At 36.8% G+C, this 25,899-nt stretch overlaps 1 protein-coding gene across 4 annotated transcripts in view; it reads left to right on the top strand.

Moving 5' to 3' along the window:
- The window catches only part of znf385c (zinc finger protein 385C), a 99,927-nt gene that overhangs the window by 59,742 nt on the left and 14,286 nt on the right, over positions 1-25,899 (top strand). For 3 of the 4 annotated variants that reach the window (XM_084424012.1, XM_084424011.1, XM_084424014.1), the window contains 3 exons: positions 15,097-15,239; positions 18,440-18,550; positions 23,298-23,526. In XM_084424012.1, coding sequence (XP_084280138.1) covers positions 15,097-15,239; positions 18,440-18,550; positions 23,298-23,526 — 483 coding nt within the window. The remainder of the gene's footprint in view (positions 1-15,096; positions 15,240-18,439; positions 18,551-23,297; positions 23,527-25,899) is intronic. The other variant, XM_084424013.1, reaches the window with a different exon arrangement.

Here is a 25,899-nt window from a genome sequence, read left to right as displayed (position 1 = left end):
CAAATTCAGCTCCCAACTCATTAGCCAGGATCTCTGATAAAATGCGAAAGCAGACTAAAAAAAAACACATTCACACGCAAGAAATAGGGCGAGTGGGAAGGGACATTTCAATGACATTACGTCCTTCAAGGGATGCTGCATCTATTCAACCCATAAATAGATATGCAAAAAGATAAAAACTGAACACCTGCTTACTAATGAACCACAATGCTGTTCGAGAGATAGATGGTGAGCGACAAAAAAGCGACGAGTACAGATACATAGTAATAACTATATGTTTAGCCCTCTGTCTCTGTGACGCATTTTCCACCATAATCGCCATACATTTGCATTTATGTTCACGCTCTTAGCAGGCACATCCTTAGCGAAGCACTGAACAGGTTGAATAATAAGATTTTAAAAGCACTTTTCCTTATCACGCTGCTGCAGTCTCCCTCTGCATTAACATCAAGCACGTCTAATCTCTCTCGCTAAGTCTGGGGGTGGGTGTATACGTTGTGTTTTTCTTCAGTAAGGTGTTTAATCATGTAATAAGTGATGTTTATTTTGAGGTCACAGCCCTTAAGTGGCTTCTGATACAGGAAATGACTTCATTTAAACAGGAAATGAGCTCCACTAAGTTTCTGTCACTCCACATCTCTATATAAGTGGCTCTGATTGAACACTCATTTTCTATGTGTTGATCGTGTCTGTGTGTTAAAGAGAGAGACAGACAGAAAGAGAGAATGAAGGGGTGGAGGGAGTTTTTTTGTCCATGTATGTTTATGAAATTTTAAAATGGCACTTGGTTTTCACATGGTATTTATTTATATGTGTGTCTAAAGTATCCAAGTGTGTCCAGATATATTGGGTTTCCTGGGTATAGTATATAATCTGTATATTTAAAGAAAAAAGAAGAAAAGAAAATAATTCTGAAATGTACATTGAAATGTTACGAATATTATTTATGTATACTAATCATCATTTAATTGTAAAATTGATAATAATATTAATAATAAGACTAGGAATGCTTAATTTATAATTATATAATATTATTATCAAAACTATTTAAATTTGTGTATGTGTGTTTATGTACATACATAGACACATATCTATGTGTGTGTGTATGTGTGTATGTATGTGTATATACGTACATATATATATATATATATATATATATATATATATGCATACACATACACAGTATTTGGACACTTTAGTCACACTTAATGTATGAAATTAAATTAAAAAACATTAAAATAATAAGCTATTAATTTGAATGTAATTATTTTTGTAATTATTACAAAATTGTGAATTGAATTGTAATTAATAATAAAAAAATAAGTAGAAAGAAGATTCTTTTCCATAATCATTAGTGCTTATTGATAATGATTGTATATTTGCTGTAATAAATTACATGCCTGTTCTAATTTGACAGTATTTAATATTTTTTATTTTTTTATTTAATGACTCTATTGTACAAAAAAAGCAAAAATCTTTTTAAAGAACTTTGTCTTATCAGTGTAACAACTGCACAGCCTTTGGCAAGATTTTGCTGTCGCAATCAGCCCCGCTCTCTCCCAGCACACACACACACACACACGGTGTGATTGAGATAAGAAAACAGCATGCGCTCTCCCTCTGCATATATTCACCCTGCAGTCATGACGCTCACAAATAAGAACACACTTCCTCGCTATTTCCCATCCATTTCCTTGTTGTTGTTTTTTGTCCTCATCTGCATGGCATTTTCCATTGTGCCGCTGTGGTTTACAGAAGTGTGACAGATACTTTAATTTTATATTTATGTCCTGCAATTCCTGCTCTTTATCAATTTGAAATTTGCAATCGTGTACCAAACCTCTCACCCTCCCTTCCTTCAGCCTGTCTCTCTGGGGGAAAAAGAAAAAAGGAGTAATTTATCACTGTGCAGCCTCAGGGTGTTTAAAACACACACACACACACACACACACACACACACACACACACACTCTAGTGCGCATGCACACACACACACACACACACACGCACACACACAGAAGCCTTAGGCTTTATTGTTCCTTTGTGGCAGATGGGTTGCCCGCTTTGCACCATTGGTTTTGATGATGTTCTCCCTCTCAGTCACTCTCTCTGGAATGCACACGCTTACACACCTACTGAAGAGCCTTTATTTGACAGTAAGGCACATAAAATGTGTTTTTTGGGGCCATATGGTCTGCAGTTATTGAATGGACAATAAGTTAGGAAACTCCATATAAAGAGTTGTTTCCTCTGACATAATGCTTTTTTTATGCTTTTTTTTTGTGAGTTATGGGTGTTTCAGGATGATTTTTATTTTAATGACAGTGCTAATCTTGTGTTGATTTTATTTTCAATTATAAATAGAATTTATGATGTTAATAATGATTCAAAGACATTAAATGTTATTTTGACACGCAGCGCTCCGCACTTGAGGCTCCTAGTCACGCTCAAGAGCTTTGGCTTCTGATCTTATCATTTAATCACGTCGTTTATTGTCTCACTTTTTTTCTATTCTGATTCAGTAGCAGCCTGTACAGGTTACATTAGCAGTACCTTCACACCGCACGCAACACAAACAAATAATATCCACCTGCCTTGTTTAATTCACAAACAAACTCTCTCTGCAGAATTTAGACTGAACACAGCTGAAGAGAAAGCATAACATTATGCTATCCAACTCTGTATTAAAGTTTAAGTTGCAGTGGTGACAAAGCATTTTGACACTATATATATATATATATATATACATACAAGCCTTATATATATATGAAGAGTTCAGATGCAAAAGAAATTTTCTTCTAGAATGATCATTTTTATCAAGCTCGTATATTTAAGGTCAGTAATTTCACTTAAATGACAATTAATAGGTAATTTTCATTGCCATTTAAGTGAAATTACTGAACTTAAATATACGAGCTTGATAAAAATTATCATTCTAGAAGAAAATTTCAGATGGCACTTAGAGGCTTTTACATCTGAACTCTTCATATATATATATATATATATATACAGGGCTTGACATTAACACCTGCCAACCCGTCAAATGCGGGTGTATTTCAGCAGTGGCGTGTAACACAGTAAGTCCTACTAGCCACTGTGGCGGGTTCAATTTTATATATAATATACATTTTTCAATTATAGTCTTTTAAAACTGCATCTGAAATAATAAACTAAGTGCAATGTAGTATTGTCAAAAACATAGATTTTTCTATACATATTGATACTGAAACTGATATCTGAAACGCTTCCAATACAAATTTTTCCGCAGAATAGATACACGATGCCAGCAGCGCTTTCTTGCTCTCTCATCTCTCTGACAGCGAGTTGACACACAAACCTGCCTCCCCTCACTCACTCGTTTAATTTGCTCCGGATGAATATTGTTGGTGTAACAGGGCTTGAATTTCGCCATGTGATTGCGCATATTGCGCATAATTTTACTTATTCCCGCAGATTTTGTGCTCACAAAGTGCGCACACATAAAGCCAGTCAAATACACCATTTTTTTTGTCAAAATGCCTGTCTTGGCGAGTATTCACATAAACGCAGTCAGTTATGTTGAGAAAGAAAACGTGTAACAGTTTAATGGTCTTAAAGTGCAACTCCCTAATACCTGCTGCCAAATTATGAAATAATATAAAAAATATCTGTATGCTGACTGGCTAGTAACTTTGGAAAACCACTAGCCACAGTGGCTGGTGGGCAGAAAAAGTTAATCTCAAGCCCTGTATATATATTAGAACAAAATATTACAGAACACGTGTTTGCTGAATGTACCCTATAGGCACATCAGTTAATTCCAAGTATGTCCAGTAAACTGCTTTTTAATGTGGCTGAGGCTGTGTCGGCCCCTTCTGGATCCAAGCAGAGAAGATAAGATTTTATTAAAAGAGGCTCTTATTTTGAATAGCGAATAGTCCATCTTAATGAACAGGAAAGACGCTCATTCAACATTTTTTTTTGTCATGCTTTGCACCTCTCTCTCCATTCATTTGGTAATTTATCAGCTAGATAGATAATATGGAACTGAAAGAATCTCGTGTGAATATATTACATATGTAAATTTTCCAGAGAATACATTACAGATATTCTATGTTGATTTAAACATAAATGTAGATCAGTCAAGGTCAGGTCCAAAAGACCCTAAAGGGGGCTCATTTATAATGTTACAAAAGATTTCTTTTTCAAATAAATGCTGCTCTTCAAACGTTCATAAAAAAAAAAAACTGAAAAAAAATAACGCCTCCATTTCCAACTAGTAATAATAAGAAGAAATGTTTCTTTAGCAACAAATCATCATATTAGAATGATTTTTAAAGGATCATGTGACACTGAAGACTGGAGTAATGATGCTGAAAATTCAGCTTTGACATCATAGGAATAAATATTTTAAAATATATTCAAATAGAAAACAGTTATTATCAATTGCAATGCTATTTCTACTGTTTTTATTGTATTTCTGATCAAATAAATGCAGCCTTGCTGAGCATACGAGATTTCTTTCAAAAATATAAAATGGTAGCGTACATGATCTGGCACAACATAAATGATTTTTGTAAGTGGCTATTTGGGGTGCACACATATTCAAACTATTATTTTGAGACTGGCACATTTGTTCGTTCACATACGCTCATAAACGCACTTCATTAAATTGAGATTTCTGGGTAGATTCAATTCCGCATGAGTAAACACATCATGATGTTTCATTAGCCATTATTATTCACTCCCATGTGAGTTTGGACACACACACACACACACACACTGCTAGAGACCCCTAATTACGTACTTGATTTCATGTAAGTTGGCTGGTGAACTGCAAAATGAACACACACACACACACACACACACACACACACAAAAACAAAGGAGGAGAAAGATTGGGGACAGAATAGCAGTCTTTTCACTGTCTGATCCTTAATTGATAAAATCATTGCTCATTATGCTCATCATGTTACGTTTGCATCATCAGCCAATCAGATCTTCTGGTTTTAAAGGTCTGTGTTGTGTGACCTCAGTGTTCTGGAAGGGTCTTTCTGCTGCAGCTATTTAATTTAGCTTGTTTCTGTCCGTCTGACACGTGGCTTCAGTGGAGCTTACAATCATTCCATAATTTCCTGTCTCATTATGTTCTTCATGCACTGTTACATCTAATCAGAACTAGCATAGTCGTCCTTTAGCATTGTTCTCTTGAAGGGAACAGTGAGAAGAAATGTTGTAGGGAAGGATAGAAAGAGAGAGACATGCAGGTCAGAGAGAGACGGAAAGAAAGAGAGGGAGAGTGAATTGAAGAGATTTGGGAGTGAGTCCTGATTACTGTTTGTGAAGGGTTTTGACAATCTGGTGCAGAGTGAGGATTTGATTGAAATGTGTTTTTTGTGCTGCCTTACAGAATGAGAGAGAGCACCTGACTGCAGATTATTTATTTATTTATTTATTTATTTTGATTTCTTTCAAAGAAGGAGGCTTTGGACAGGCCTGAAAAATGGAAAGGCGCAGACCGAGATGCTTTCTGTCTTGTAGCGTTAGGACTCTTGTTCTCTCACTGTATCTGAATGCAGCCAATAGTCAATCCCCTGATACCAGCAAATGAGATTTAGAACCGCTTACACATAATTAACAATTAAGCCCACTTTGTTTCTCTATTTGCATTTCCACAGCACAGTATAATTAACATCCATCCCTCTTTTATTCTATCTTACAGGTATATGCTTTAGTGGTCGACCAATATAGGTGTTTTAGGATGATGAATGGCTGATGTAATGCCGAAATATACAGTATATTAAGTTAACACTTATTTATATTGCACATTTAGAAACAGCAGAAGGGGACCTGAAGTACTGTTCAATATAAAAAGCCAGCAAAATATTAAGTTGAAGAAATTAATATTAAATCCTTTATAGCTGCTTGATATTTTTGTGGAAACCATGATACTTTTTTTTCAGGATTTGTTGATGAATAGAAAGTTTAAAAGAACAGCATCTATTTAAAATAGAAATCTTTTGTGACATTATATACGTTTTTACTGTCACTTTTGATCAATTAAATGAATCCTTGCTTTATAAAAGTATCAATTTCCAAAAACTATATTTATATGTCTAAATATTATATATATATATTGTAATATAGTTAAATAAGACATATTATGCTTTTTTGATATGAGAATATGATATTTACTCAAAATGTATTCACAAAAAAATCACTTCATATTTTAATCTGGCAAATGCTGATAATCACTAAATGGTAATTGATTGTTGGCTCATAATTATTTTAGCTGATATATTGGTCTCCCTCTAATAAACTTTGTCATCATCAATTTATATATCCACCTAGTTGTTCTCCAAATGTGTGTGTGTGTGTGTGTGTGTGTGTGTGTGTGTGTGTGTGTGTGTGTGTGTGTGTGTGTGTGTGTGTGTGTGTGTGTGTGTGTGTGTGTGTGTGTGTGTGTGTGTGTGTGTGTGTGTGTGTGTGTGTGTGTGTGTGTGCGTTTGATTTATATTACATTGTGGGAACCAAATGTCCCCAAAAGGATAGTAAAACCTGAGATCACCTCCATTGTGGGGACCAGCCAGTGGTCCCCATGAGGGGAATGGGTAAATAAACATACTAAATTGTATTTTTTTGAAAATGTAAAAATGCAGAAAGTTTTCTGTGATGGGTAGGTTTAGGGGTAGGGTTAGTGTAAGGGGACAGAACATACAGTTTATACTGTATAAAAACCATTAAGTCTATGGAGAGTCCCCACAAAGATAGTGAACCAGACTTGTGTTTGTGTTTGTGTGTGTGTGTGTGTGTGTGTTTAAACTGTCCTGTATCCATCTGATCAGTTCAAGCCAAACATCAGAAGATCTCTGGTCTGACCCCACACCGCCTGAGCTGGTTCTAGTGGACAGATCAGGCCTAAAATGAATTTATGTTTGCTTTTAGGGCTTCAGTGAGGTACGATGCGGACATTACTGCTAAACATTATGTACTCGTCCCAAGCAACACAGAATTTAGCTCTCTCTTTTTGTCACATTCTCTCGCATCACACACACATACAAATAGGCAAGCACAAATAAAACAAGATATACATGTGCATACACACAAACACACACGCACATGCCTGTCACCCTCCGTTTCGTCTCAAGATGGACTCAGGCAGGGTTTGCTGCTACAGGGTTTGTTTGTGAGTGTGTGTGTGTGTGTGACACTGAGCTTAGGTTGTGTGTGTGTGGTAGATGCTGTGGGCTTGTGCGTTATGTAAATGGGAAGAGGGATGTCGGCAATGCCTTTATCCAAACTCCGAGAACACGCACACTCATACACATTCACATGCAAATATAGTGAAAAACATGTTGCAGTGGGGTCAAAAAAATTTAAGCTTTTTCTATTTCTAATAAATGCTGTTCTTTTAAGCTGTCTATTCATCAAAGAATCCTGTTAAAAATGTATCATGGTTTCCACAAAAATATTAAGCAGCACAACTGTCTTCCAACATTGATAAATGATAACAATAAGAAATGTTTCTTGAGCAGAAAATCATCATATGTAACCCTGGACCACAAAACCAGTCACATGGGTAAATTTTTTGGAACTTGAGATTCATACATCATCTGAAAGCTGAATAAATACACTTTACATTGATGTATGGTTTGTTATGATAGGACAATATTTGGCCGAGACACAACTATTTGAAACTCTGGAATCTGGCGGTGCAAAAAAAATCGAAATCGAACCATTGAGAAAATGGCCTTTGAAGTTTTCCATTTATGTTCGTGATTGTGCTGCATTCACTCACAAAAATAACTGTTTTATTTATAGTAGTATATATTTATATTTACAAATATCTTCATGGAACATGATCTTTACGTAATATCCTAATGGTTTTTGAAATAAAAGAAAAATCGATAATTTTGACCCATAAAATTTATTGTTGGCTATTGCCACAAATATACCCGTGTGACTTTTGACTGGTTTTGTGATCCAGGGTCACATATTAGAATGATTTCTGAAGGTGACACTGAAGACTGGAGTAATGATGCTGAAAATTCAGCTTTGCCATACATTTTAAAATATATTACAAATTGAAAACAGTCAATCAGTTCAGTCTTAGTGAACAGGAGAGACAAAAACATTAAAAAAAAAGCCTCCTTGCTCATAAAGCTCTTTTAAAACGTTTGGTTACACTCTATGTCAGACAATTATTTACACTGCAAAAAATAAATAAAAATAAGGCCTATCTGTTTCCATTAAAAATATATAAACCATCCTAAAATAAATGTTTACCTTATAGGCAAAATTGCATACATTTGATTTGCTTAAAGCAATTAAAAATACCCTACTATTTGGCCAGTGGAAAAGATTGAGAATATCTCTTCTCGGAAAACATTCCCTGAAATGTATTTTATACAATATTGATTTAAGTATTCTAAAACAAGGCAAAAATAGTGAATGATTTTTAGTGATGTAATGTGTCGGCACATAGTCTTTATCTCATATTTTCCTAATGTCTTATGGTAGCATGTGGATGGGAATATGATATGCAGATGACGTTATGCATAGTAAAACGAGGTATTGTAAGCTCCATATATGGTTATATCGGGGAGGAGACGGGGTGGAGATGCATGTACGCACAATCTTCCGCTGACTGGGTTTTATAAAGGGAATAAAACCTGATGAAACCTACGAAAGGTTTTATACATGAGGTTCCAGGAACGTAACGTTTTCAGCAGAGCGCCTATCGTTTTCAGCTGGCTAAAAACGCTTTGGTGGACACACGGCCTAAGGGTTTTTTTCTTCTGGCCCAGTTGGGCCGGTTCATATTTTTACCTGCCTTGCTAAAATACGCAAAAAAAAACCTATTGTTTTCATTGTTTTTGACCATGTAATCTTGTAAACAGTGCATTAAGATTTTCAAGTTGGTCTAACAGGTAAATATACAGAAATTGAATAATCAAACACTACACAGTCTTCACTGCATAAATGTAGATTATTCCTTATTAAAGCTACAAAAGTTATTCAGTCAAGAGCAGTGAGTGATTTTCTCTGTCTTTTGATTAACATTAATCACAAACAGCAGGTTTATTAGGCTGCTGTCACTTTAAGACCTTTCACAGATCTGGCACATCCTATTTTCTCACAACTCATCTAAGACTGTGACAAGGATACAAAATGGGAATTTTGCGTGATTTTGTCATTTTGTAAACTTTGAAAAAGAAGCGGCATTCTGTGCGCACATTTCAGGGTTTTGTTCACAGAGAGCTGTGTTAATTTTGATATATATATATATATAGAGGGGATACACCGCTCTACAGTAATTTGAAAGTGATTGCAGTACCAGTTTTGGCCACAATCTTACATACGGTTCCTTTAATGAGTGAGTATTCTTTTCAGGTGTGGCTAGTTAGTTATTGCCTTTGTTTGCTCTGTGTATTTAAGCCCTCAGTTTCAGTTAGTTCCTTGTCCTGTATTGTTTACAAGTGTACGTGGTTGTGATTCCTCCTACTTATTCTCCTGGTTATTGTGTTTATTCTTAGATTCAAGATCTGTTTGAGTATTTCCTTCGTTGTGCGCTTCATTACCGCCACCAACCCGTGACACGTATATATACAGTACCAGTCAAAAGTTTGGAAACATTACTATTTTTAATGTTTATGAAAGAAGTATCTTATGTTCATCAAGCCTGCATTTAATTGATAAAAAAAATAAAAAATAAAAAACATTAATATAGTGGAATATTATTACAATAGAAATAGAAAACCATTAAACCATACATTTTTATATTTCAAAATGATATTTTTTTGTTCTGTATTTTTGCATATTTTTGAGACTTCTTTCAAAAACATTAATACTAGTAATGTGGTACTGTGTGTGTGTGTGTATATATATATGTATATATGTATATATATATACACCGATCAGGCATAACGTTATGATAATGTGAGGATTTGAGTCAAGGGCCAAATTGTGATGGCTAGACGACTGGGTCAGAACATCTCCAAAACTGTGGGGTGTTCCCGGTCTGCAGTGGTCAGTTTCTATCAAAAGTGGTCCAAGGAAGGTACAGTGGTGAACCGGCGACAGGGTCATGGGCGGCCAAGGCTCATTAATGCACATGGGGAGCGAATGGCCCGTGTGGTCTGATCCATCAGATGAGCTACTGTAGCTCAAACTGCTCAAGAAGTTAATGCTGGTTCTGATAGAAAGGGGGTGCATAGCAAAAGACCAGTCAGGGTGCTCACGTGTATGTATGTATGTATGTGTGTGTGTGTGTGTATGTGTATATATATATATATATATATATATATATATATATACAGTATATATATATATATATATATATATATATATATATATATATATATATATGTGTCTGTGTATATGTGTGTAAATATGTGATGTGACAGAAACACAGCATGAGATGCCAGCTGGACTCTGCATTGATTTTGTGGCTATGTTTGAGAGGAAGAGAGGGAGGGAGATAGACAGAGAGGCAAGAGAAGCAGATTCTGCTAATTACAGCTCTTTGTGAATCATAATTATGCCTTTCAAATGTTGTCAGGAAAGAGAGAGAGGGGAAAAAATCTCGTCTTTCTGTGTGTTTTGTGGTCCACTACATTCATACACCAGCATACACTATGTGGCACCATCTGAATTCAAAGCTTTATCTGTTTGAGGCAAAGAGCATGTGTGTGATGTTCATTGTGTGGATATATGTGTTTCTAGTTGAATATTGCGTGCGTGGAACCACTTGAAAAATAAGTCTGCCTTTTCAGGGCGTGATGGGCATTTATTTTGAGCTCCATTGAGTTAGACAGATTACACACTCACACAGACATTTATTTGGAACATGAAAATGTGATGGAATGGGGTTGTATGAGGCTTTAGGACTGAAGCATCTTCACTGAAATATCTCTGAAGTCTTTGTGTTTTAAAGAAGTAGAAAATTAAATGGATAATTCACCCAACAATGAACATTCTGTCATCATTTAATCACACTTGTGTTGGACATTTTATCTTCTGTGAAATACAAAAGAGGATGTTAGACAGGCTTTTTTTCCATACAATGAAAGTGAATGATGACCGAGGTCTCTCAAGCTCCAAAAATGACTCAGTCTGTATAGAACTTGGTATTATCCATATTCAAATAGCTTTTATTTTTTTATAGTTTGTTTTAATTTTAAATTTGATTTAACATTTTGTTATGTGCTTTTTTATTTTTTTATTTCTATTTATGTTTTAATTAAATTTTTATTTACAAATAATTTTAGCAATTTGAACTTGTCAGTTAGTTCCCAGGGCAACTTTTCTCATTTTCATTTAGGGTTTTTAATAAAAAAAAATGTTTGCCTGAAGCGCTAACGATAGCATTGTTCATGCTTTCTGGCTCTTTGAAGAAGAAGAAAAGAAAAAAGGAAAAAATGTTGACTCTTTTAATCCTACGGTGGTGCTATATCTACCCAGTGCAATAATTCATCATTTCTTTGTAGCATTTGTTCCATCTGGATCAATTTTACTAAGAAATAGAAAATAACTATCAGTACCACAGACACACATCAAAGCGTGAGATATAGCACTCAAATTAAATTTTAATTTAATAAAAAATTCCGTATTTTTAGTTATCGAGTTTTATTTATCTGTTTACCATTTATTTATTTTTAAATTCATTTTATAACACTTTGTTAATATAAAGTTAAAATAGTACTGTTCAAACTGTTATTTCCCACAATTTTAAATCCTGTGTAAATGCACAATTTGTGATTTTATTCAGATTTGATTTCTGTGCTGCTTTTTCTGTGTAAAGATGCCTTTGGAATATAAAGTCATGTGGTCACCATTCACTTTCATTCTTTGTATGAAAAACAACATCTTTAACATTCTGCCAAACTTCTCTTTTTATGTCACAGGGAAGATGGAAAATCATATAGGAGTAGATGATATTTTTGACCAGAGGATTTATGACATTTAATGTGGCACCATATGATTTTTGAGAAAGGCCTCTAAGAAAGGCCTAATCCTGACAGTTTGAGCATATCTGTACGTGTGTGTATGGTGAGATATGTGTGTTCACTTGCTCTAATAAATTGTCAGAGCAATGATTAATGTTGCACTTCTGTGAGTTGAAAGCTTCAGTACTCTCTCTCTCTCACTCACACACACACACACACACACACACACACACACACACACACACACACACACACACAGAAATGTGACAGTTTGACGTAGAATTAAATGACTGATATCAGGCCTCCGTGATGTGTGTGTGTGTGTGTGTGTGTGTGTGTGTGTGTGTGTGTGTGTGTGTGTGTGTGTGTGTGTGTGTGTGTGTGTGTGTGTGTGTGTGTGTGTGTGTGTGTGTGTGTGTGTGTGTGTGTATACACTACACTGATTGATCTTTGTGGTAGGGTAAGTATCTATACGCTCCTAGATTTCAGATTCAGCCAACTGGAAAATGAGAAACCTCTACATCCCCGCTCCATTAGAAACATGATATCCCTGTAGACACACACTCACACACACACACACACACACACACACACACACACACACCATTAAAAATCCCATATCCCATGGTGTCCATTTCTCTGAGCAAGACACAGCCAATGTGGGCCAGTCTACACTGGAGTATGTGTGTGTTTATGTGTATGTATTATTGATCAATACCTTTTTTTCCTCAATGTATTTATCAATATTTATCCATATAAATAGTCATGTGATAATCTGGGAGAGCTATAGGTCAAGCAAACCTAATAATAACATTCTTAATGTAGCCTACTAGATTGCTGATGTGTAAAATATACCCAATGACATTTGAAATGTTTTGTTACATATCAATTTATATGGTTTGTGGTTTATACATTTGACAACTTTGAAAGTTTGTGTTGACATTGGGAAGGTGGTAAATTAGGGTAAATTAGGACGGGGGTAATGTGGGACACTGAAGCACTGTTGAGTAAATGTCTTGCTAATATGTAAGTGTTTTTTTTTTTTTTTATCTGAAGTGTTGGGATGATATTCAGTGTAAAAGTTATAATTATATATAATTATAATATATGAAAAGATATATATAATTATGTAGTTTTTATAACTTCATATTAATAAAGAGATGATAAGGTATATATACAGAGGTGTAGAGTCCAGGGGTCAGAAAGTAAAAGTCCTGCCATATGTTTATTCCACCTATGAACTCAGCCAGCTGATTTCACTAATTAGTTCTATCTCCTGGCAAAAAAACTGCTAATTAGCAAATCCAGGTGATTGAACAAAATACTGAGGAGGACTTTTACTTTCTGAACCTGGACTTTACATCTCTGTATATATATATATATATATATATATACAGTCCCTCATTGACTGCTACACTATGTTTAATGTTGAATTAAACTCATAGGGCTCTATCATACACCTGGCACAATGCGGCACCAAGCGCAAGTGTTTTTTACTAGTTTCAGCCCGACGCAGTTATCATTTTCACATCCTGCGCCACGTTGTTTAAATAGCAAATGCATTTGCGCCCATTTGTGCACCCATGGGCGTGCTGGTCTGAAAATGAGGTGTGTTCGGGCGCGTTGTTGGCACATTGCTATTTTGAGGCAACTGAAATAGACTGCCACCAACTGAAACCTGGTCAATAGTGCAGTATATATATTTTTTGTTATTTAAAGGGCGCATTAGTAATAATATGCGCCTATAGGCGGGTGCACAACGCGCGTACACTCTGCTTATTACACACACAGGGACGCGCAGCAGCACACAAACATGCCAAATATTACAAATAAAAGGATTACAATGTAAAAGATTATTATTGTGTACATAAAGATATGGTTGAACCCGGCTTGTCCCGTAGATGGTCTGCTTGCGTGACCTTGCGCACGAGCAGATCCGTTTCCTCTCTGGAGAAACGTTCAGTCTTTCCGCTTGCAAGTTTCGCCATGTAAATAGCGAATCCGCCATGGCGCGAGCGCAACTGGCTTTGAAAGGTAATGGGAGATGAGACTCTGGTTGGTTTATTGCACGTTACGCCCAAAACACACCCATTACTCAATAAGAAAATAGGGACAACCCTTTTAGACCATGCGCCGGGTACTGTCTTTCAACATACCTTCTGATATTCATGCATGTTTTTCTAGATATAATTTGTATTAAAGTGGAAGAAAAGACTCGCGCTGCCTCTTGAACTGAGGCGCTACAGTGATCTGTCACGTCCCCTTTGAGAGTGTCAAAACGGCATTTATTGTTTGAATTTCGAGATAAAATGGACAGAATTTGAAAGATGACACTTTGTTTATTTTTAGAAGTAACAAAGCACAGAGCTATTTGCGATTATTGAATGAGAGGTGCTACAAATAATGTTTAGTATAAGGAAAAACTGAAGACCTGGCAACCCTGGCTTGAACTATGGGTGATTCATAGGGTCAGAGAGAGCCTGCTTTTATGTAGCTGTTTTTTGCTGTTAATGCGTTATTGTCGCATTAACTTGCCCTAAATTCATCACAAGAGATTTTCTTCACACACAGTGGTCACACAGTGCAGGTCACGTTTTTCAGCACTCTTTTGATTGACAGGATATAATTGGCCCTGATCATTGGCTATTTTTAAACAATCGATAATAGCTTTTAACGGCTGATATCGATTATTGGCCGGTACATCTCTGGTTAATGAATGTACATTTTTATGAAATACTCTTTGAGATTTAAAAAAACAACCTTATCAAGTAATCACAAACAACTTGTAAAGTCATGGAAATGTATTGTTCAAAAGGACAAAAAAAAAAAAAAAAGATAAATAACTGTAGTCAATACTCCTTACGTAAAGATTCAGATTTCATAGAAATCCTCTCAGGCTAATTTTTTTTTTCTTTTCTTGCAATGTTAACTTAATACTGAATAGGTCAACCAATAATCCTGATCAGATCAGATCAGTCACTGTGTTTTTGTGTCATTATAATGATAAGTTGAAACTCATTTGATTCTGGTTTACTGAACTGTGAGCCTAAGTATCTCCCCTCTCTTCATGGATCATGGTGTTTGTGCACTAATTGCTTGATTTAAATACTGGCCTGAACATTGGTGATTTTCTCTAATATGTGTTAGTTGTTGTCTTTGCTCTTCTCAGGTACAACTGCTCAGGGGAGCCCCCTGCTGGCCTCATTACAGATGCAGGGTCGCCCGCTGCAGACCCCTCTGGACCTGAAACACTTCCTGCCCTTCCGGCTCAGTGGCTCCTCTCCCCTCAGCCTGTTCCCCAACTTCAACACCGTGAGTTAATCAACACTCTCGGTTTTATTTTCTAAACCTCACCCTCCCAGATGTGTCATCATTTAAAGTTAACTCAGAACATTTTAAAGGCCCAATTGTCAGCTCTAAATGTCAGGAACGATTCAGCAGGCTTGCAGGGTATTTTTAAAAGTGCAGAATCTTTGTAAAAAGGCCCGCTAAACAGAGGAGTATTGTATTAGATAGTAATTTTAGATTTAAGACTCGAGCAGCAACTCAGATTAGGATCTAGATTTAGTTTCAGACTCTCTGTGAACAGTTTTGGAGGCAGTGTGTGTGTGTAACAGGGTTCTCTTTCTTCTGATATCTGCATTCTGGACACACACTCATACATTTACACACTCTCCATGTGTACACTGTAGGTCGACTCAAAATAATATGTCTTAGACACCAATGGCACGTCTTTATCAGATATATGCATTTGTTAATATATAGTCCGGTGCTGGTTCCCGCTCTGTGTGTGTGTGTGTGTGTGTGTGTGTGTGTGTGTACTAGAGTGATAAATGCACCTGTCTCTACAGCAAAGTAGCTGTCAGTGACCTCTCTCCTCTCTTAAGCTCCACTGCTTTCCTTCCTGCTTCTCTCCTCTTCTCTTTACTGCTCCTTTAGTATTCTCATCTCTTCTCTGTCTTGATTTTGCTCCTCTGCTCTCCTCTGCTAGGTTTTTCTCTTCTTTTCTCTTTTCAGCTGATTTGTTTTCTCATCTCATATTGTCTCCTTATTGTCTCTTTACTTTTCATCTCATGATGTGTTGTGTCTTGTTTCATCTTCTAATTATTCCCTCTTCTCTTCACTTCTTTTCTCCTCTCTTCTCTTTTTGCTACTTTGCTTCTCGTCTTATCTCATCTCACCTTCTTCGTCTTTTTTCGTCTCTTGCTACACTTCTCTTGATATTACTGCTCCACTTCTCGTCTCATCTTGTCTCGTCTTTTTATCTCTTGTCATATCCTCTCTTATCTTCTAGGGTCTTCTTGTCTCTTCTCTTTTTTGTTATATATTATATATCCAAGATATCCCCCCCCCCCCCCCCCCCCCGGGAGACTTTGAGAAAATAGAAATAAAATAAAAACACAGAATGTAGACATAATTAAAACAAAAAAAAGTTTACAAATATGTTAAAAAAGTTGACACAATATCAAAAGCAGCATGCCATAAATTCACAGTCTTAACATTGGATCCATGCATACGAGAAGTTGCGAGTTCTATGAATATAATGTCCAACAAAGACACTGTCTATGTTCGTCTGTCCATTGTGTGAGCAGGATTCCAGCGGTTGACTAGCATTTTTGTTGCCGCTGTGAGAGCGGCTAACAGTAAATATCTTTGTAGAATGGATAAAGTAAGTTCCCAAAAATCATTTTAAAAAAGTGGCGTGGGGTCAAACATATACCAACGTCCAACAGATATGATAAGTCCTGTGAGAGCTGGGTCCAAAAAGGTGAGAGAGAGGGACAATCCCAAAATAAGTGCAAGTACGTGCCTAGAGAACCTTGGGAACAAAGATTACACTCAGGAGAGGAGGATAGATTCATATAGAAACGTTTCATTGGAGTCAAGTAATCCCTATGTAGCAATTTCCAGTGTATCATTTGATGATTGGGGTTCTTTGAAGACAGCTTAAACATCCTCCATACCTGATCTGAAAATAAAACATGCACATCCTCATTAAGATCCTTGGCCCAAACAGTTTTAATAGATAAGGGTTTGTATGAATGCTCAAGAAGATACAGATAAATAACCGAAACAGAAGAGGGAGAGTTCTCAGAGGGAAGGATTAGTTTGCGCAAAGGGTGAATGGGTAAATGGCAATCCAAAGGCACCACATATGCCCGAAGGGCCAACCTAATGCGCAAATACATGAAAAAAATGTGTAATTACATTGTGCTTTAATGTTCTGAAATGATTTTAGACCCATAGCATTATGGAAAATTGGCGAATGTCTATGCCAGATTGTAACTTGTCGTGTTTGCTTTTCGGCTTCCCTCGAAGTGAAGAGGAGATGAGTTACAATAGGACCAAACTGAGATTTACACTGCCTCAATAGAACCCCCGAAAAAACAAGATGTTTCAGTTTATAGGGATAAACTGTAGATATACCGATAATCACCGATATACGATCATGAAAAGAGGTAGGGAGAAGAGATCAATTTTCCAAGACAGCAAATGTCCAGCTGAAGTTCACTGGGGGTTAGAGGCTAAATGGCAAATGAGAAAGTGTCTTGCTTCCTCTGGGGTACTGCATTTTTGGTTCGCCTTGACTGAGAATGAAATTCAGCATTGCAGGATAAAGAAGGAAATTCTGGATGCCAGCTTCCCTCATTTCCCTCCGAATTGGTGCAAACGCACTTCTCACCTGTAAGAAGATCGAGTTTCGAGCATCTGGACAGCTGACATGTGAGAGGCAAATTCACTCCGCATCGCTGTCAACTCAGTTTTAAGAATGTCCTCAAAGGGTGCTACAGTGTTAGCCATACTGTCAACCGTATCACTCGTTGTCAACAAAAAAGGGGCCAAATGTATGGAGCTCTACTCAAGTGTGACTAGCTTCATGAGCACGTCACTTGACTTCGCTCTGCTCTTCTCATCTTATTCGTCATCTCTTTATTGCATCTTTTGTCTTGATTCATCTGCTCTCATGTATTTTCTTCCTGTTTTGTGTGATCTGTTCTCATCTCATTTTATTTTTTACTGCTGATTTTGTCTTCCGCTCTGCTCATCATTCTCTCTTCCCTCATTTTTCTCATCTCATCTCCTTCATTCCTGCAGTAGTATCATGCTTATCTTCTGACCCTCTCCAGTACTCAGAGTCGACAATAGGCTTCATCAGACACACACACTCACACACACACACACACACACATTGACCTGGCAGCGTCCCAGCCGGTCAGGGATGACTGCGGATGAACAACGAGAACATTCTCGAGGCTCTAAAACAAATAGACGTGCGACCAGCTGCAGAGTCACTGTGATGTGGTGTATATTCCCAGGGCGAGGACGAGGAGTGTCAGGGGAAAGTCCCTCGGCCCCGGGCGTCAGGTTCAGGGTTGCTCCGAGGGCCGCTGGGATGGAAGGAATGTGTTTGAATGACCGGAGAGAGAGCCTTTTGATTGGAAGTAACTGATTTGTACAAATAATTATTTTTCGCAGGCCATTTTAACATAATTTTCTCACCCTTCCCTCAGATGGACCCCGTGCAGAAGGCCGTGATAAACCACACGTTTGGTGTTCCTCAGTCTCTGAAGAAAAAACAGGTCATCTCATGCAATATCTGCCACCTGCGCTTCAACTCCACGGTTAGTGTGTAGTGTGTGTGTGTTTTACCCTCCGCAGTTGTGATGACAGACAGTGAACATCACGCTGGACGGGTAAAAGCTGTTTCATACCTTACAGCATTTTTCCTTTGTTTTGTTCTTTCTCTTTCTTTCTTTCTGGAATTTTTTTTATCTCTCTTTGGTCTTCTCATTTTTTGTTTGATAATGTGAAACTATCACAGTCTCTTTAACATCTCTCCCCTCTCTCTCTCTCTCTCTCTCTCTCTCTCACACACACACACACACAGTTAAATGGTACTTCCATTGACTTCTATTGTATTATTATAATTACTGCAGACTAACTGTAACCAAATCCTATTAAGCAATATAAGGTGTTACTGTATATTGAATACAGTATACCACAGCCTTGAGTCTCTTATTGCTTATATAAAATTGGTACTACATGAAATCAAGGACAGGAATTTTCATTATAATATTTGATTGAAATCATATCTTCGTCAAAAATGAAAATTCTGTCATTATTTCCGGTCATGTTGTTCAAAAGTTGTATGATGTTATTTTTCCAAAATAATTTTTGAAGAATCTCTCTTTTTTCATACAACAAAATTTCATGGTGATCACAGCTGTCAAGCACCAAAAAGCCCCATAAAAGTGTGTCATATGACTCTATATTTTGAGTCATATAAAAGCTTTGTGTGAAGAACTGACTAAAATGTAGGTCATTCACTGAAAATCTTCCCCTCTGCCACAGCTCTCAAGTCTCATTCACATATGGTTGCAGCACACAAGAACCATTTTCAAATTTCAGAGGTTCAGATTAATATTGCACAATGACTAAAATTTCAGCCTGTTCCTCAAACAAAGCTTTTGTTAGGAAAACTTGACATGTAATGTGTGTCATAAGAACTAATTTCATGGTTATTGTTTATACCTTTTTTTGACGAGAAAACAGCTCCTCATCTTTTCGTGTGTTCCACAGCAAACAAAAAATTATATGGGTTTAGATTATGTCTTTTTGTAAATGACTCAACAGTGTAGTGCAGCTTTAACTGCCTTTTTGTTTCTGGCAAGTCTAGTGCTGCGTTGGACAGCCATGTGTGAGAGGAGAGAAGATCCGCGCAGATGAGATGATGTGCATGAGAAATGAAAGCATTCTTATCTCCATTGCCAGATTCATGCTGCTTGTGTTGTCATAAACAATTATGTCCCACTCACTTATAGTGTCTGTCAGCCTTTGAGCGACACTTGATCGGTTTCAGGCTGGTTTGCAAGAATTGTGATGACCATATTTTCATTTTTGGGGGAACTGTTATGTCAGTGTTGCTCATGCAAGAGTGTCAGTGTTTTATTTATTTATATATTTATATAGCTAATGTGTAAAATTACTATTTTATATTTAGCATTCAAAAACTGTGATAAAGCTGAAAGACACTATGTTTTTTCCACAGCAATCTTACAATTGTGTAATGTAGTGTGGTTGGAATGTTATATTGACCAAATAGCTTCCAGGACACACACGGTCACATCCGCCTGCTTGAGTGCCCATAATTTCAGAGTAGTTTGTGACACAAACACACACGTCTGGATCTTTGTGGGGACTCGCCATAGACGTAATGGTTTTTATACTGTACAAACTGTATATTCTCTCCCCTTACACAAACCCTACCCCTAAACCTACCCATCACACAAAACTTTCTGCATTTTTAAATATAAAAACATATAAAAAACTCATTCTGTATGATTTATTAGCTTGTTTCCTCATGGGGACCTCAATTTAGGTCCCCACGGTGACATGAGTCCCCATGAGTCAGTGTGCATTCAGGTCCCCACTGGGATCGAAAAACAAGCACACGCACACACACATTACTGCTTTGTTGGGTTTACATTACTGATAATGCTCTGAAAATAACAGTATTATTATTATATAGAATATTGAATGATATAGAAGAATAGAAGAGTATAAAATGATTACTGTTAATGTTCAACATTTGTACCTGGCTAATCACCAGTGTCTCGCATGAGTAAGAATCAAAACACTTTTTTTAATTGCAACATGTGGTTCACATAAGTATTTTAGTCATGAAACCGAACCTGTGCACCTAAAAATTGTGTATTTGTATGTTCCTGATGAGCTGTGGAAAAACTATAGATTAAGGACGTCATTTTTGGTTCTGTTGTTCAGTTTTCACTGCTATATGGGGCATTTTTAGCCCAGATATATTCTGAGAGAGAAACCCAACAGCGTTTGCTCAGTTAGACGTCTGAAACTCTATCAGTTGCTCATTAGTTTCCCACTGCTTGTGTTCACCATACAACATTCTACCTCTCTGTCTTTCTCTGCTTTAGTTTCTCTGTTAGCCTGTCTGTCTGTTTCTTCTTGTCTCCTCTTTCTCTCTCTGTTTCTCTCTCTCTACAGATTTGATTTATTATACCTCACAGATCATTTTAATATGCTGATTTGCTGCTCAAGAAACATTTCTTATAACCAATGTTGAAAATAGTTGTGCGCCTTAATATTTCTGTGGATATCGTGAGACTTTTTTTCAGAATGTTTTGACGAATAAAAAAAGTTCAAAAGAACAGCATTTATTTGAAAAATAAATCTTTTGTAACATAATAAATACAAAGTTCCGGCATGAAACTCTAGATGGTGCAGGCTAATAGGTCCTTTTACTCACTTGTTCATAATCACATTGTTATCTATAGGGCACAGCTGATTGGTTCCTGCAGCTGTATCAGTAGCCAATGAGCTCGCTACTCAACCTTCAAATACTTGGGTAGCATTTGCCTTAGCAGTATCCTTGCTGAATAAATGTATTCGTTTTGAAAAATCTTCCTGGCACCAAGCTATATAACTACTGTATGTAGGGGTGTGTATAAGCATCCCGCCTCCTCATCTGTTCAAAGACAGTGTTGTCCCCCCCGTCCCCGGATGAGGGTCATCTGCTAAGTACATAAGAGGATTTGAGCGGGTTGATTACTCCCTCTGGGCCCACAGACTCATTTCTGCACTGATATTAGCCTGAGATTTGCTTGATGAACTGGGTGTCAGCTTTGATTTCCAATTTGAAAAACTTTAACCAACTGCCATTCCATTCACAATTTTAAATGTTATTTCTATGCTTTTTAAACAGTATTGGTGTCAAAAATCAAATCGATTTGTAAAATGATTCAGTATGCAATAAGGGAATCACAGCTCAGCATGTCAACTGCTCATGTTCACTTTAATTACATGCTGAATTATTATAGTACATTTCAGCAGGAATCTGGATTACAGCTCTAGATGACTGCTGAAGTCTAGAAACATTCACTCTTTAGCTTGAAGTGGTGTAGTGTTGAAACAGAATACTAGCCAACATGTGTGTGTGTGTGTGTGTGTGTGTGTGTGTGTGTGTGTGTGTGTGTGTGTGTGTGTGTGTGTGTGTGTGTGTGTGTGTGTGTGTGTGTGTGTGTGTGTGTGTGTCTTTAAATACATAACAATGCCTCTCACTATCTCTCACACTCATACACTACTTTATCAACAGTGTAATTATAGTGTATTCCATTTAACACCTGCAATTGTAATTCAGGCCTTCTGCTGGGCATTTACTCTTATCACCCTCATGCAGACTGTCTGTTCTCACTGTGTGTGTGTGTGTGTGTGTGTGTGTGTGTGTGTGTGTGTGTGTGTGTGTGTGTGTGTGTGTGTAGACACCCAATTATCTATAAACATGTTTATGTGTTTTTGTGCATATGCATGTGCTGCCAGTTGGACCCACCTGCAATTTTTTATTATTCATTTTACATGTATTAATTTTGCAGGCGCTTTTATCCAAAGCGACTTACAAATGAGGAATACAGCAAGTGATTCATCATGAAGAGGCAAACAAACACAAGAAGAGCTCAAAATACAAAGTTTCAGACATTGCTTAGAGTATCATAAGCTAGAATAGGGAGGGATTTAAAGGGATTCTCCACTTTAAAATGAAAATTCTGTCATCGTTGACTTCCATAGTATATTTTTTCCCTACTATGGAAGTCAATGAGACCAGAAACTGTCTGGTTACTGACATTCTTCTAAATATCTTCCTTTCTGTTCAGCAGAAGAAAGAAATTCATACAGGTTTGAAACAACTTGAGGGTGAGTATATGATGACAGAATTTTCATTTTAAAGTGGAGTATCCCTTTAAGGAAAGTGAAAGCACAGAATAATGTTTTAACTCATCGGTGTAAATCCGAGTGGATTGGCTTCTTGAACAAGAAAAAAATGTGGGGCGGCACTTGATTTTGTCCGTCAGGAATTGAATGGACGGTTGCTATTGCTGTTATCTCATATGAGTGACAGGTTGTCCCGCCTTTTCGCCAGAAGAGATGACTTTGCAAGAGAGAGGGGAAGTTATTTTGATTAAACGTTGAATTAAAAAAAAAAAAAATTATACACGGATAAATCAATTATAATAAATACTGCAACATTCCATTAAAACATTCATGGTGACTTTAACAAATCAAAAATGTTTTGCTTTTAGCCATAATAACAGTTCTGCACACTTTGGACTTCTCTCAGCCAACTTTTTGATGTGCATCCTTTGATGTTTTTAAGTTCTCATGTATGCTCAGCTCCAAATTAATCAAATTTTATAATAATTTGTTTCATATCTAATTAAATGTTAGTGTTGTAAGGAAATTCAAATGTAGTGGTAGACTGGTAGTGTGCATGCCTGCATGTTTAAATGTGAGAGGTTTTGCAGTCCTTTTACTCTATCTCTCTCTCTATCTGTCTTTCTCTAGAATCAGGCTGAGGCTCATTATAAAGGCCATAAACATGCTCGTAAGCTGAAGGCATTAGAGGCTCAGAAGAACAAACAGCAGAGGCGACATCTCGACAACGCGCATCACAACCGAGACAGAGACAGAGAGAAGGAGAGAGAGAGGGACAGGGAGAGAGACGGCAACAGAGTAAAAATGAGCGCTCCGGATCCTCTTCCTGCTCTGCTGGATGACACCGCCGTGGAGGGAAGTAAGTGAACTCACTGACAATTAGCTATGTGAGTGGGCATTTTCATTACTGCATAAAAACGTGCCCTGATGCATTAATAAAATGTGTTACAGAAAGCATTTAACTTCTGTGATTAGATATCTTTCAGAGTGTGTAGAGAATCAGAGAATGTTGGGCTTAAAATATTGTTGGATGGGACTTGGGGTGATTATTATAGGCTGCACGTGTCTGCGTATAATCTTTTAAACGCCCATGAGAAAGCACTGCAGGCTTATTTGTAATTTATTGGAAAACATGAGTAAAAAAAATTATATTTATATTACCATTCAAAAGTTTGGGAGCAGTAAGTGTTTTTCTCACACAGTCTGCATTTATTTGATCAAAAATACAGTAAATCAGTAGTATTGTGAAATATTACAATTTAAAACAAGTGACAAATGTTTTGTATTTAAATATATTTTAAAGTGTAGTTTATTCCTGTGATGGCAAAGCTGAATTTTCAGCATCATTACTCCAGTCTTCAGTGTCACATGATCCTTCAGAAATCATTCTATTTCAATGATTTTCTGCTAAAGAAACATTTCTTATTATTCTCAGTGTTGAAAATTGTATGAAAAATTATTCTTGTACGTTAAATAAAATATATTGCATTTTTTCTTATATAGTATTATATATTAAGATATTGATTAACAGTCGTTAAAAGACTTGTTGAAAAGGCCAAAATGAAATGCAGAGAGTGAAAATCTGGGCTAGAAAATGTATAATAAGTGTTATTGTGAGACTAAGTGTCTGGAGAAATTTTGACTTTTGTCATTTTATTTGAATATGCGTTTTGGAAAAAGCTTGCCTGTAGTTCCTTCAGTGCTGTGAATATCCTCCAGTCCTGCTCTTCATGATCTATCCTGTGGATTGAGGGGATTTCATGTCTTACTGAAGGACTTGCCTCATCTCTTGTCATGAGGAAGTACTGTGACAGAGAGCAGAACAACAGGCCGACAGAGAGCTTTGAGCTATCCCTCTCCAATCATTTCTACCTTTTCATCCCTTTTAAACTTTTTCTTCTCCTCCTCTGCCCAAACTCTATAGAATATGATTTGAAAAGCAAACCGAATACGGGCCCAAGGGATACGATAAAGAAAAAGAGAGAGAGTTTGAAACCACATCTTTCTGCAACAAGACCGTGAGTGTGGGAAAATCAAGCGAAAGAGAGAGAGAGAAAGCACATGAAAGTGGAGGGCATAAAGATAGAGAACAAGAACACCAAGCTCATCAAATCACATTTTAATATTCGGCCCCATTCATGGCGACAACAATCAGAGAGGAAGAAAAATGGAGAGTAGATGAGAGAGCGAGAGAGAGTTTAAAAGAGCTACAGAGATGGAAAATGAGAAGATTAGCCGTTGCATTTTTGTCTCAGAGCCTTTGTGTTTGGATTAGCTCTCATGCACATGCCAACACACTCCTCATACTAGCAATGAGCATGAAATACATATTTCTAAAATGTACTCGCTGGGCTGGTTTGCCCAAATGTCTAATCTGTCATGAAAGAAATATATTCAGGTTCACCTGTCCTCAAACTGAGCCTTTTTTTAGGGTGTAATTACCAAAGGCACACTTATAGCATTGCAAAACAGATATGCATGGGTCTCAAGATGCGTTTTTTTAACAAGTTGGACAACTGTTAACTTGACACCGTGTCTTAAAAATGCATGTGGAGGGACACTGTTAGCATGCTAGTTAACCCTATAATGCCATTGTATTATATTTGTTATGTGGCTTTTTTTTAAGGCTTCTACATCAATATGTCCTTTTGTATAAAATACTACATGTCTTCTGCCCCCTGGTGGATTATCTATGATCTTCAGAAAGTAAAAAACGTGGCCCAAATTTATATGGCCCAAAAAATGATCACGATAACATTTTTCATATCGGTTGATATCGATAATTATCACGATAAATGTCAAATCTTTATTTCTTTCAAGTTTAAAGATATATTTTTGCTCCTAAGTGAAAGTTGTAGAGACCAAACCGTTAATTGTGGTTTTAAACTACTCTTTATTGTCAGAACACGACAAACACTTCTTTACACTTTCCCAGTCATTTTTCCATTACAAAATAAATGTCTTAATAGAAAAATGTATTTCTTAGTTTCTGCATGTTGTAATGGCTCCTGACTTTGATGGCACGTATCTTCAGCACAGTTTGCAGTGCAGGCTGCAATATTAATAATATTACATGTTTTGTCTCTTAGAAATGTACATTTGACAGTAGCTTGAGTTAGGATGCAGATGTCAATTTATGGTGATTATTAAAAACAGTAACATCTGCAGAAAACAAAATTGCAACAACCTTATTTTTATATGGTGAATTTAAATATTCTGACTGTTCCATAGT

Source organism: Rutilus rutilus (genome assembly GCF_951802725.1).
Source record: "Rutilus rutilus genome assembly, chromosome: 1".
NCBI lineage: Eukaryota > Metazoa > Chordata > Actinopteri > Cypriniformes > Leuciscidae > Rutilus > Rutilus rutilus.
The sequence above is the reverse complement of the archived record's forward strand: the minus strand, read 5'-3'. Positions and strand labels throughout refer to the sequence as shown.